At 48.9% G+C, this 12,878-nt stretch overlaps 1 protein-coding gene across 1 annotated transcript in view; it reads right to left on the minus strand.

Annotated features, from left to right (window-relative positions):
- Window positions 1-10,378, minus strand: part of stard13b (StAR related lipid transfer domain containing 13b) — a 96,230-nt gene extending 85,852 nt beyond the window's left edge. Inside the window, exons 1-2 of the mRNA XM_064302281.1 lie at window positions 10,218-10,378; window positions 7,418-7,573 (exon numbers count right to left, since the gene is read on the minus strand). Of these exons, the coding sequence (XP_064158351.1) occupies window positions 7,418-7,573; window positions 10,218-10,325 (264 nt within the window). The 5' untranslated portion in view covers window positions 10,326-10,378. The remainder of the gene's footprint in view (window positions 1-7,417; window positions 7,574-10,217) is intronic.
- Window positions 10,379-12,878: the final 2,500 nt, after the last annotated feature.

The raw sequence follows: 12,878 nt of genomic DNA on the forward strand, positions 1-12,878 counted from the left end.
GCATTTTTAACATTCTCCTGACTGTCTATTTACAGCCAGCCCTTCGCCGCCCCCCCCCCCCCCCTTTGATGGGGAGGGACACGCATGTGGGTCTCATGATCCTCCGCCTTTGCTCTCTGCGATGTTTTTTTTTGGCATGCAAAGCTAACCCGAAGCACATTCGCTCACAACGGCCGGAGAAGCCCAGCGTCTGATATTACATAAACCCCCGTTGCCACGGCGAAGGCACTCCAGCACCGGGCCCGTGTCAGGATGGATGCGCCCCGTCACGGAGATTAATCTTCAGGGCTGGGACTGACGAGGGGTACCCCTGGGATCCCCCGAAGGCCCAGGTGTGGATGGAGTCGGGGGGGCGGGGGGTGGGGGGGCGGAGAGATTTTACCGGCTTGAGTCCATTTTCACAACTCTGGGATGTTCCTCCCGGTCCAGGAAATGGCTTCGCGCCAGTGCGCTCTCTCTCTCGCTGTCTTCTTGGGGGAAAAAAACGGCCCCGAAACCTCGCCCCCTTCTGTCAAACGAACCCCGTGACCCACCCCTGCGCCCTAAAAAATGCTTCGGTATTTTAACGCGGCCCAGAAATCTGCGAGCGGAACCAGATGTGATCCCAGGAGCCTGAGACCATTTCCCCGTTATAAAAACCCCACCACAAAATAAGAAGGAAAAACAAAAACCCCCAATATATTTACTGTTGAATTAGAACATTCTCCTCGGCTAAGAATGCTGTAAGCTCATTCTTGTCAAAAGACACTAACAGTTACTACATATCACTTTCTGATTTCTTTTTTTTTTTTTTGGGTCCCATTCTTAAAAAAATGTTCCCCCCCCTGTTTTTGGACAGATGAGCTATTGGGGCCGTAACACTGAAATCCATTACGGTGATGAACAGCTCCGCAGGTGATGTCTTCCTGGGGCTATAACTCTGGAGCTCAGACGGACAGATGCTGAGCCGTGCAGCTGGGGTACGACACAGGTAATCCCTTCAATGGGCACGCGGGGCAGCCCTTCAGTACAGAGAGTACAGAAATATATACACGCAGGACAAAAGGAGAAACGATGGCATACGGGAAGCTTTAAAACAGCAGCTGCATAACCGATTTATGAAAAAAGTACGTTATTACTGCCAGTGGACAGGTGACGTGAAATGCATATTGTATTTGTAAAACAAAAACACTCAGCTTGTGTTTCAAATTTGTCCACTTTATAAAACGGATTTAAAGGTGTCACTAACACTGCAAACAGCTCCAGAACAGCCATTATCAGTCTTTGACAGATAATCTCAGGTCTTTTTTTTTTTTACTTTAATTTGATTTCTACATTCAGCAAGCCGTGGAGGAAATGATTTAAGTGCCGTTTTTTTTGTACCAAAAGCTGATCTGATGTGGTGTCAGTAGTGACAAAAGGCCCATCTCGTGCACGTCACTCGCAGTCCGTCCCGGCTGTTTTTAGGCAGCCAGCCAGCGTTCCCCTCAGCCAGAGGGGCTGCGGGGGCTGAGGGGCTGTGGGGGGGGGAGGTCTTTGCTCTACAGGGGAGGACATTCGGGCATCCTGAGACGGGACCTGTAATCCCAGAGGAGTAGACGGCTGGACACTGATCCAGGAAGCTGAACTGAATCAGGAGTGGTTTGGACCCAGGCCCGAGTTATTACTAGGGGGGCCAGACGTCCGTCACTGTGACAGACAGTCCGGTTTTTGATCCATGGGTCTTCCGTGCGGTTCAGTCTCGCGCTGAGCGCATACTGAAAGTAATGTTTTAAACAAATTCAAATACAACACCAACGTGTCATGTTCTTAAATAATATTGGCACAGATTCACATCAAATAAATTCTTACGCCTGATTGGCAATATCATTCTCGTCCAGTTACCCTAGCCATGGCGCGGTGTCTTCCGCCTGGTTTTTGGGGTTGTGGAAGAGGCCATCCAAGTTATCACACCTGATCGTTCAGCCACAAAGGCCCAGGTTGCGCTTGTGCTTGTCAGGGCTCCATTGGGGGGGGGGGGGGGGGGGGGAAGGGGGGGGGTATTAAAACGCTTCTCAAGCCAGACAAAACAATACAGGCAATAATTCACTTCAGGCACCATAGCTACAGGCCAAATACTCTGCTTGAATAGGACTGGGGAGAATACTGTGGCATTTTCTGTTGGCTTGATTCCGCTTTTTAGTGAGCACTACCAATAAGCACAAAACACTCCCTTTTGTACTTTTCATAATTATAGCTTCCTTCAATAAATGATATCCATTTCAGCCCAGCTTGCTCTGATCCAGTTTTTCGGACTGAGGGGAAACACAAGATCAATAGATAAGTGCGAAGATTTGTCTTAATTCAGAAGCAGGAATGCTACTATCCTGAATGTAGTCTATTCATTTACTCACAGCTGCACGGTGTTCCTGCTGGAAAGAGTCCTGACCCTTCACACACTTCACTCACGTCTCTCAACAGAGCATTCTGGCCCATTTCAAGCACGCGTCCATCTGCCTGACAGTAGCCCCGGATAGCTGCTGATATACCGAATGTGTTCCGGGTGTGCATGGCATTTAACGAGGTATCAAATGAAAACCTCATAAAAAGCTGAATTAATGATTTGCGCAGGAGAATGACTTCCCTGCCGAGATTCCCCAGGGCTCCTGCTGATGGAAGCACTTAGGACTTAGAGCTTAGGGAAGCAGTGTTTGACTGTCGATACGTGTGGTGTATAAACAGTCATTTACATCACTGAGGCACTCAAAAGCACCGCAATGGCTTTCCGGCGAAGTCCGAGTAGCTTTCTCTGTGTTTTCAGCAGCCAGGAGTTGAGTCCTTGTACGCAGGTAACAGCTGAAAGGTTTTCAAGCAGAGCTCACTTTGTTGTTTGCGGTGGGAAAAATACATTCTCAACACTCGCTTGCTCATTTTACGTCTTTATGTTACATTTAATTTTCCTGCCTATCACTTTCCATGACAGACATTTTTGTGGGCCGGCTTGTTTTACTCTCACAGAAAGCGCTTGCCGTTTGCTGGACTGCAGGGCAACTGCCGCCCTCGACTTCAGCAGAGCTGTACCGCCCTGAAACGGCGCCAGACCGTGCCAAACGAACACCACCGCCACTGGGCTCTCCGGTCCGACTGGCAGAAACAGCTACTGTATGAAAGAAATGAATAAATAAATAAATAAACAGTGCTGGCGAGCACAGCATACCAGCTATACATGTGTTTTGTTGAGGTATGTAGGGTCATGGTGCTAGCATCTTTCCAGAAAAGCGCTAAGCTAACCGGTGGCTAGCATTAGGCCTCAACCACGCTCTAGCGGGGGGGGGGGCGTACAGAGCGCCACACGGCCCTGCCGAATTTAACACGGGGAACGGCCTCTCTGAACGTCGCGCACAAAAAAAACAGCGAGTTCTTTCAGCGGCGGGAACGCGGATCCGCGACAGACCGCGCGTTACGTCAGTTTGCCCTCCACCCTTCGATTTCCGCTGTTCGAAAGGGAGGGGGGGCGTTTCACACCAACACGAGAGTCCTTATGTAAGAGAGAGGGGAGGGAAGAGGAGGAAGTAGGGAGTCACAGAAAGAAATAAGAAACATAAGCGCACAGTCAAACAAATAAAAAAAAACAAGACAGAAAAATAGAAAGGAAGATGTAGAAACTCAAGGGGAGGCTGTGCTCGCGGCCTGAGCAGCGGCACCGGCCGGCTCGGCTGGCGGGCGGGTGGGACGCTAAGTGCAGACGGCGGCTTAGCCTCTCCTGGACCCCGGAGCAGAACAAAGCTGAGCCTCATGGGCTTTGCCTGACCCCAGTAATCTACCACCATCTAACTGAGCCTCTTAACCTCTCTCCCCCAACAAAGACACCTGCAGGATGGAGGCAGGGGTGGGGTGAGGGGTGAGGTGGGGTGGGGTGCGGCGGGGGAGTGGGGGGGGGGGGGTAAGGGGGGTGGGCTGGCTAGGCCGAAACAGCAGGCCCTTCACAATGACAAATCTGCTCGAACGTACTACGGGCAGGAAACATACAGGCTTAAAACCAAACCCTCTCGCCCACCGCCCGCTCCCCCCGAACTCCACGGTTTCCATGGTGAGAAAGGCAGGCTGAGGAGAGGGGAGGGAATTTTAAGGCACCGAGTCACGGAATAACCAATAAACAACATCATCAAACTCATCAAGAGGACACTGACCGCCACATGCAAATAAAAGTAAAACGTACGGTATTTTACATCGTTATTATTTCACTCTGTAATAAAATTCCACTGCCTCAATTCCAACAGGATTTGTACATATTGGGCAGACCAATCCGGATCAAGTCTTGAGGACACCTCTGCAACGATTGGAGGGAGGCCTGGAGAGTTTGTAATCCCAGATTTATCATTAACCCTCCAGGCAGTGGTTAATCAGGGCGCTGTGTCTGAATAGGATCAAACCAAACCCATTTAACAGCGCAACAATGCACCAGCAGCCGGCACCTGACTGCTAAAATCAAGTCTACGATTCTCATTTTTGAAAAAATTCATAGCTCCTTCCCCATTGCTTTTCTTAATTTTTGTGGATTTTTTGGATAGTGTTTTGTAGTTTGTTCTTGTCTTCATTTTGTTCTTCATTGGCTTGTTTTTAATTATGTCAAATGATTTTTCTTTTATTGTACAAAGAAATCATTCAGACTGCCAAAAACAAACATACGTTTATTTTGTCCAAAACGTTTATTACTCAGGATTGTAATTGATTGTAATTGCTGTTGCCACGGGGGCCCTGTGGATGCCATGCATTTGAAAGATGGACACTTTGTGTCAGTGGCATTGCTGTCACTGAAGATGGTGTACCCCTCATCACCCCAACTCGACCCGCTTCAGCAGGTTTGGAACTTGATAATCTGCTCTGAGAACCAGGCTGGGTTTTGGGTTTTTTCTTCTTTTTTTTGTCAGAGTGCAGAAAGCCAAATCACTCGGAGCCCAATTACCCTGCACAGCTGTCACCCTCCAGTCGCTCCAGCGGGACCCTCCAGCGGGACCCTCTAAACCACGGCCACAGAACGTACCTGGCACCGCCCCACTGCAGCTATGCACAGATTAATCCCAAACAGATCCCCCCGACAGGACCGGGAACCGCCACACACGATTCCCACAAACACTGCACGAGGCACGGGTGAAGCAGGCCGGGATGGGATGGGGGGGGGGGGGTATTCAGCATTAAATACTCCCCCACCCCCCAAACTCTGCTCAATCTAAGTAACCATCTGCATGTTTGCATTTAAACACCATCTTCAACTTCATTTCCACATTCAACCTCTCTCATGAAAAGGAACCGAAGGTCTCAGACTGAAACATGCCAGCATTAGGAGAAAACCATTCCTGAATTTATCTGCGTAAATTAGACACAACATGCAATGGTGTTCTCTGAGTCTTCATGCATATAGAGTAACTTGATAAACGAAAGCATATGTCATGATAGACCACTTAATGACAGACCCCCCCCCCCGCCAATTCACTCAATCCTCAACTTCCTCAGTGTTTTACCGTTTCTCACAGTGACCAAACCAGGAAAGGTATTCCACATTACAACCAATTTTACAACCAATTTCTACGTTCCCTGAAATTAAACAAACATAGACGTGGACAGTCTTTCAGATATAACAATCAATTGTTCCTGAAGCGGTGTCCCTCAATTGATGCCCATTAAGTACACTTGAAAGTTTTCTTAGCTCTTCCCACTGAATACTTCCTATCGAGGGAGGTCAGATGAGTTTACTATTAAGCATAAAATGCCAGAAAAAAAATTGCCCTACAGAATGTAACTGCCATTAAGTATTTTATTTTTATGTAAGGAGAACATGTGCTGAAGGGACACAATAAAAAAAAATTCAGCTGTTTTTTTTGTGTGCCAAAGTTGAGTCTGCTGTTCTCGTATAACGAGCTCTTCAGTCTCAGCGGCTGTGTACTTAAGACCAGAAGGTCCCTCGCTTCTAAAAAAGAAACCAACTTTTATTTACTGAGCCATTCAAGAGATATGTTGACGGCAGTTAAAGGTTTCCTCCCCTCTTTCATTTGTCCGCAAGAACTGTGTCATGAGAGTGCACTCCAGCTTTTTTTTATTTTTTTAAAAAGGAACTGAACTGAACTGCCAGGCAGACGGCGACCCATTCATCCTCCTCCGGCTGGAGCTTTCTCCCGACCCCAAATACTGTAAGTACTCCCCTTGTCCACTTCCTCCAGGACCACCTAAAAAACCACAGTCGCTAACCACTCCATAATCCTTGTTTGCAGATGCCACAGCCCGGCTGTAAGCCTAATGCAAACCTCAAATATTTACCAAGAGCCACCAGCCAGAGGTTAACCTCCCTGCCAGAGAGTTCAGGACAACTGAAGATGCATTCCCGCCAAGCTTTTGGAAAGTTGTTTATCAACAAATGTAAGCTCGGACATGCGCAGTTCTGAGCATGTTCTGAATATATTTTCATCTCAATGAACTGATTCTCTGTGCAGGAAAAAAAATGAACCAATGAATTTTGTGCAATAGCATGTAATAATGTACTTTGCCCTGCCACAGACTTAAAACAACTCCTCGCATATTTATACAAGTTTTAAAAAAGTACTATGAGCAACAGCTCTGCATATCTGAAGAGGTACTTCATTCTGTGAGATGTGCGTATTCTTAAAATCAATATGGCAAGCATGGCTCCAGGAATCTCCCGATCTCTTACTCGGAGAGTTCATTCACTTCATTCAGAGCCAAAATGTGGGTCTTGTTTGGATTAGGGATTAGAGATGCTGTCTAATTGACTTTCCTTGCTGCAGAGAACCTATTTTAGAGGCTGCCGGACTCCAACTGGCCCCTCTTCCGAAAATATTTCTCGAGTGACACGCTCTCAGACTGAGCACCCGCCCGGCACCCCTTCCCGGTGACATCACACGGTTGCCGTGTTACGATGCCACCCACACGCCGGATCTGCAGGGCTGAGAGCTCGCAGCCGGACCGGGCTGTACCGTCAGACGGGACGCAGAACCAGTCAGGGAGCTACGAGTCCAGCTATGAGGGGAGCCGCCGTACCCCGTCCCGCAGGGTCTGCGTTTGGGACGGCACTCTGGCGCTGGTCTCATGAGACGGAACCACCGAACAGTTCTGCTGCCGTCTAATACTGAACACCAACCCCTGAACACTAATACTGAACACCAACCCCTGAACACTAATACTGAACACCAACCCCTGAACACTAATACTGAACACCAACCCCTGCCTTAACCACAACCCCGGAGCCCGGAATAAACGACTAACCACAGGGAAAACGGGACCGCTGGTGACAAGCAGGAACACTTTTAACAACAACTACAAGAAGAAGAAGAAGACGAAGAAGAAGAAGAAGAAGAAGAAGTTGAAGAAGGCGACAAAGAAGAAAAAGAGGAGGAAGAAGAAGAAGCAGATGAAGATCCGGGTCTTCCAGGTTCCCGGCTCTTACCTCCGTCTTTCTGGGACTGGCCGGTGTTCCCGCAGCGGTGCGGTTCGGAGACGGGGAGCTATCCGGGTCTCCGCATTCTTCCGGGTCCGGGTTCCCGAGCGCGCTGCTCGCCTTCAGCGCTGGATCAGCCGCCGCCGTCGCCGGAGCAGCCTCAGGCTGAAAATGAGACAGCGGAGCGACGGTCAGCAGCGGACACGTCGCCAGAGGCAGCCGCGGGAGGCTCGGACGGGATGGGGGGGGGGGGGGGCTGCGTAGGCCGTGCCAAAAACAAAACAAGGGTCTGAGGTCAACCGCTGAGAAAGAAAGAAAGAAAGAAAGAAAGAGAGAAAAGAAAAGAAGAAGAAAATCCGACTCGATTCCGTTCGACAGAAAACAAGAGAAGGAAAACCTCTGCCTGCGGAGCTTTCTTACAGATGCGGAGAGAAAAATCCACAAGCGTCAAAAAAAATGCCCATAAAGATCTATCTAAAGATGCATCTTCTCATTGCACTGTTTACCCTCAGTGGTGGACTTCAGATAGGGTCCTCAAGAGTAAAAGAGCAGGCTTTGGTTCTCCCAAAGGAAACGAGCCTGTGGCATGCAGCCACGCCCCCGTCTGGGAGACGCGTGCCCCTCTCAGCGCGAAGCCCCAAAAAACGGCCTCTCTGCACACGGCCCTTTCCCAGTCGTAAAAACCAAAGAGGGCGCATTTGTTCTTCTCCGGAAAAACTGCGGTGGCTCGAGAAACGATAAGCGATGCTCGTCGCCATGTTAGGAGAGGGCGCTGGGATGGGGGGGGGGGGGGTTGGTTTCCACACAGTCCAAGAAGCAGCCCCGTACACACAATAGCCATCTGTCTCCAGTGCTACAGACTAGCTCCAGTTAAATGACTGGCATTGAACTGAGCGAGCAGCATCTCTGACTTCCCACAACAGAAAGCTGCACAAGAGAAGCTTTGCACGCATTCTCACACCAGCATGACATGTGGTGCACGTTGTGTGCTTCTGTGTGTGCTATCTGCAGCCATGCTTGCCAAGATTAAAGTTGGTTACCATGGTACCGACTCTTGGATGAGTGTACCAGTCATTGGACCATTTTTTTACACAAACAGAAACAAAACAGGCACATTTTTTTTGCTGCAGCTATAAATTGCATTAGGTTGTAGTGACCATAAATATGCATTTGGGAGATTTCCAGATCATCCACGGTTACTCTGCTTCTGTATGTAATCCACAGATCAGAAAACAGCTGGATCAAGAAGGAATGATATTATAAATCCCACACAAAATAAAGGTCAGATTCAGTTCAGTAAGTATAAAGTAACTAAGATTTCTGTATCTTTGCCGTCCAGCCATAGCGTCACGCCCTGGTGTTTAGCCTCACAGGACAACCGTTGGTGTTGGTTGTGGACTGGTGCGGATCAACTGCACTACAGCCCTACAGATTCACTAGACATAATGCTGACTACTGCAGCTCCTTCAAAAATAAAAACAAATCTACTGGTTCATTCATCTGAAAAGTTTTCAGGCAACCAGGATTCCATAAATAAGGCCAGACACTCCAAAGCAAACATCCCAAATTAGGTTTGAGGGGAACATGTCTGAGATTTTGCCCCTGCCACCCCAGACAGGTCACGCCAGTGAGACTGTTGAAGCCCCAGACACCAGTGTGACTGTTGAAGCTCCAGACACCAGTGTGACTGTTGAAGCTCCAGGCACCAGTGTGACTGTTGAAGCTCCAGGCACTGTAGAAGCATTAGACCAACACTTTGGGAAGTTCTGGAGGGAAATGCAATAGGCAGGCTCAACCACTCAAAGAGACTGTCTGAAGATGAGGCAGAGAGTGTCCATTCTAAAATCCAACAGATTTAACCAAAATCAGGGGTTAATTTTTCTTAGTTGGAGGCTTAATTAGACTGCCATGGCTGGCTGCAAGCCTGAAAGTATGGGAGGTAATACTCATGTAGGAGTCTTCTCATTGTAACAGAGGGGGGAGAAGAAAACCAATTATCTGCGCAAAATAAAACCTTGCAGAAATCAGTCTCATAAAAGCTGCAGTAATAAAATGTTTTGTTTGGTTAAACCGTATGACAAAATCACCTTCCGCATTATAAATGGGAGAAGAAGAAGAAAGCAGGTGGACTGTGTAAACTCTGAGAACATAGTGATTGTTAAGGCACAGGCCATTAGCAGATATCCATTCTTAAGACAGGGGGAGGACTTCACAATGGGTTTATGCTATTGGCCTTTCTGGATCAAATAAGCCGTACCAATGAGAATGGGTTAATGAAACCCTCCTTATTTGTTTTTTGTAGTGGAAAAGAAAAAAAAAATTCAGCATTGCAAAAAATCCATGTTGGCATCCTGCCTTTGGTAACCTTTAAAGGCCAGCTCCAGGAGTCTGGAGATCGGCATGCCACATCAATTCTCCCCGGCCTGAACTACACACCTCTCAGCTGCAGACCACATACTGCAGGGAAGCAGAAGCACAGACGCCGCAGAGTTCATGCCTGGCCTCCATCACTCACATCTCGTAGTGGGCGGTGTCATTGGTCCAGCTTCTTGACAATGCATTGCTCATAATGATAAACCTACCAGTTGCCGATGGCCACCCAACCGTAAACACATAGCATATACAGCTTGATTACAGGCTATTTTTCCCCCCCACTTTACGTGTTGACAAGACCGACCGAATGCAGCATAAACTCCTGCCCTACGAACAAACCCACGGAGCCACGCCCACAACGGCCTATCACAGAGTCAGAGGGCACGCCAGACTCCGCCCCTGCCCCCTGCAATTGGCCACCGCCGCCGTCACTCACCGGTCGCTTGCGGGAGACGCCGGGCGTGTGGGAGGGGGAGGAGCCAGAGCTCAGGGCCTCCTCGATGTCCAGGTTGAGCCGGTCCAGCTTCTTCATCAGCTGGGTCATGGATGCGGACCAGGGCGGGAGGATCTGCGGAGGCTCCTTTGGAGTGACAGCGGAGAGGACCAATGAGGAGACGGAAACAACACAATGCGTTCTGACAGGCATATGTCCTCTCGTCATCACTGACAGCTCACATTGACAGTGCATGCTGGGTAGACCACAGCTATTCAAGCTTCGTGCCAATGGAAGCAATCGCAGAACATCTGTTATATTTTAAATTAGCTTTAGCTTCCTAAAAACCCTCCACTCATTTTATTTTTAACCAAGTATTTCCACAGCAACATATTCAAGTCTGTATTTATGTACTGTATTGCTTGAACAGTTTCTGACCAAGACTTCAATTGAACAATGAGGGCCCAGTTGAGTGGATTAACATATGTCTTAATATAACTGTTCTCAAAACCCTCCGAGACTAGTTCACCATTATCATTTCAGAACTAGACAGAAACTATGGTGTTTATTGCAACATATCCTTAATTATTTGCACACGGGCTTTCAAAAGCTCAAAGAGGTTTGGATAAGATCAACATTATGTATACCATAGGACTTTTAAGATCAAAACATCAAGTCATTCCAATTCATTTCAGAGCTCCATTTTAAAACACAAAAACATTTTCGGAATACTATTGTGGGGGGGGGGGGGGCCTGGAAGAAGGGAAAAAAACAACAGCTGTAGACAGCAGCACCCTCAAAGAGAGAAACCTGAGAGGCTCACAGTGACACACATACGGGGTGGGGGGGACGGGGGGACGAGGGGGGGGGGGTTCACGCCGGACTCGGCCGGAGGAATTCCTGACTCCTGGCTTTCACTGCTCCCAGACCCCGCCGTGTATAAATAGACTCTTCCGAGACGCAGAGCAGGGGTGGGGGGGGGGGGGGGGGGGCTGGCGATCCGAGACCATTAATTACCAGGAAGCGCTTCAGTCACAGAGACCTAAATTAACACCGTTTCCATTATTGGAGAGAGTCGGGGGGGGGGGGGGGGGGGGGTTGGGGATGTGGGTGAAGTGGGGGGGTTGGAGGGCGGGAGTGGGCTGGAAGGGGAGTGGGCGGGGGGCTGTTTTTGAGAATCCTGGGGTTCGGGAAAGGCCCCCTTGCGTAACATCCCGACTCTGAAGACACGGAGCCCGACAAAGACATCCCTTCATCCCCCCCCCCCCCCCCCGAATAAAAGTCCGCGAAATGTCGTCTGCGCGTCGAGTGTGACCACTGGAGCCCCCCTGAGGCCCAACAGGCCCCCTCCGCTGCATCAAAGCTCCCTCTCATCCCCGACACAATCCCCCCATTCAGGAGAGCCATCTCTCAGAAAGGGCACATTTGTCCCAATGGCTGATGTTCCGAGCCCGCCATCGGGGTGGGGGGGGGGGGGTGCCTGATCCTATCTTTGGGACTCGTAAAATCTGCCGGAATGTGGTAATATCCCAAGCGTCACCTCGGCTAATTAGAGTCCGGATAGCAGAGAACGCCTTTGCCCTGCCCCTGCCCCCTGCCTCCCCCCTCCCCCCATGGCATATCTCTCACAGGGTCAAGAGTCACAGAGGGCTGGGACTGGCACTGCGGGCACCATTTTAAACCTGGGCGGCAGCGAGAAGCAGCGGGCAGACACCCACATAATGGGGCTACTGAGAGCTGCAGCTAGGGGCCAGTTCGGCGCTTCCTGCTAATTTCACACGCCATCGAAATCAATGAAGCACTATGATACGAACCGAAAAACAAAGCAGATCACCCAAAAGCCAAATGCTTTGGTGAATCCGTAATCTACTAAATCCGGGTTGTTATACAGTTCCCTATGCGGCCCAAATGACATAATGCCCCCCCCTTACAGCAAGAAAATGCTGGCTACTGTAGCTGTTGCCCAGAACTCTGGGAACATTCCTCCAATATACTTATTCTGATTGGCCCATACAGAATTCAATGTCCTTTAACACTGGTGGAATTTAAACTACGCTAGCCGCCACAAGCGATGTGTAACTAACATGCAACAATGCAAAGAAACTCATGAGTGGGAGAAGAAACAGATGAGAATCCAGCAACAGACACCAGACGCACCAGCCACTTCCTCCGACCACCCAGAGTCACCTGACAGACCTGATCCAGGGAAAGTACACCCCCCCCGCCCCCCAACCCCTGCTGCCCCCCACCCCCCACTACCCTCAATCCTGAAGGAATTACCTAAATCTGAGCAATCCTGGCCTGACCCCTGTGCCTCAGGGTCATGAGGGTCAGAAAGTAAAAAAAGTCGTTCCCTCTCTACCTCTGCCAGCACTGAAGTGTATGTCCATCTCTCATGTTGGCCTTAAGTGCGATGGAAATCATCATTTCTGACAGTCATATTATCCAGAAGGAAAACAAATACTGCTGTCTGTAATAAAATCTCAACTGTATTTATAATTTGTTTATTTGTTTTGTTTTTGTATCTTCAAAACAACACAGCTTTTGTCCACTACAGAATTATTTGCTATTGGTCATTTAGAGACAGTTCATTGTGTAACTGACAAAGCTCCGTTTAAAAAAAAAAAAAAAAAATTTTAATAAAAATAAAAACTTTCCAATAAA

The sequence above is a fragment of the Anguilla rostrata genome, chromosome 12 (assembly GCF_018555375.3).
Source record: "Anguilla rostrata isolate EN2019 chromosome 12, ASM1855537v3, whole genome shotgun sequence".
Classification (NCBI taxonomy): domain Eukaryota; kingdom Metazoa; phylum Chordata; class Actinopteri; order Anguilliformes; family Anguillidae; genus Anguilla; species Anguilla rostrata.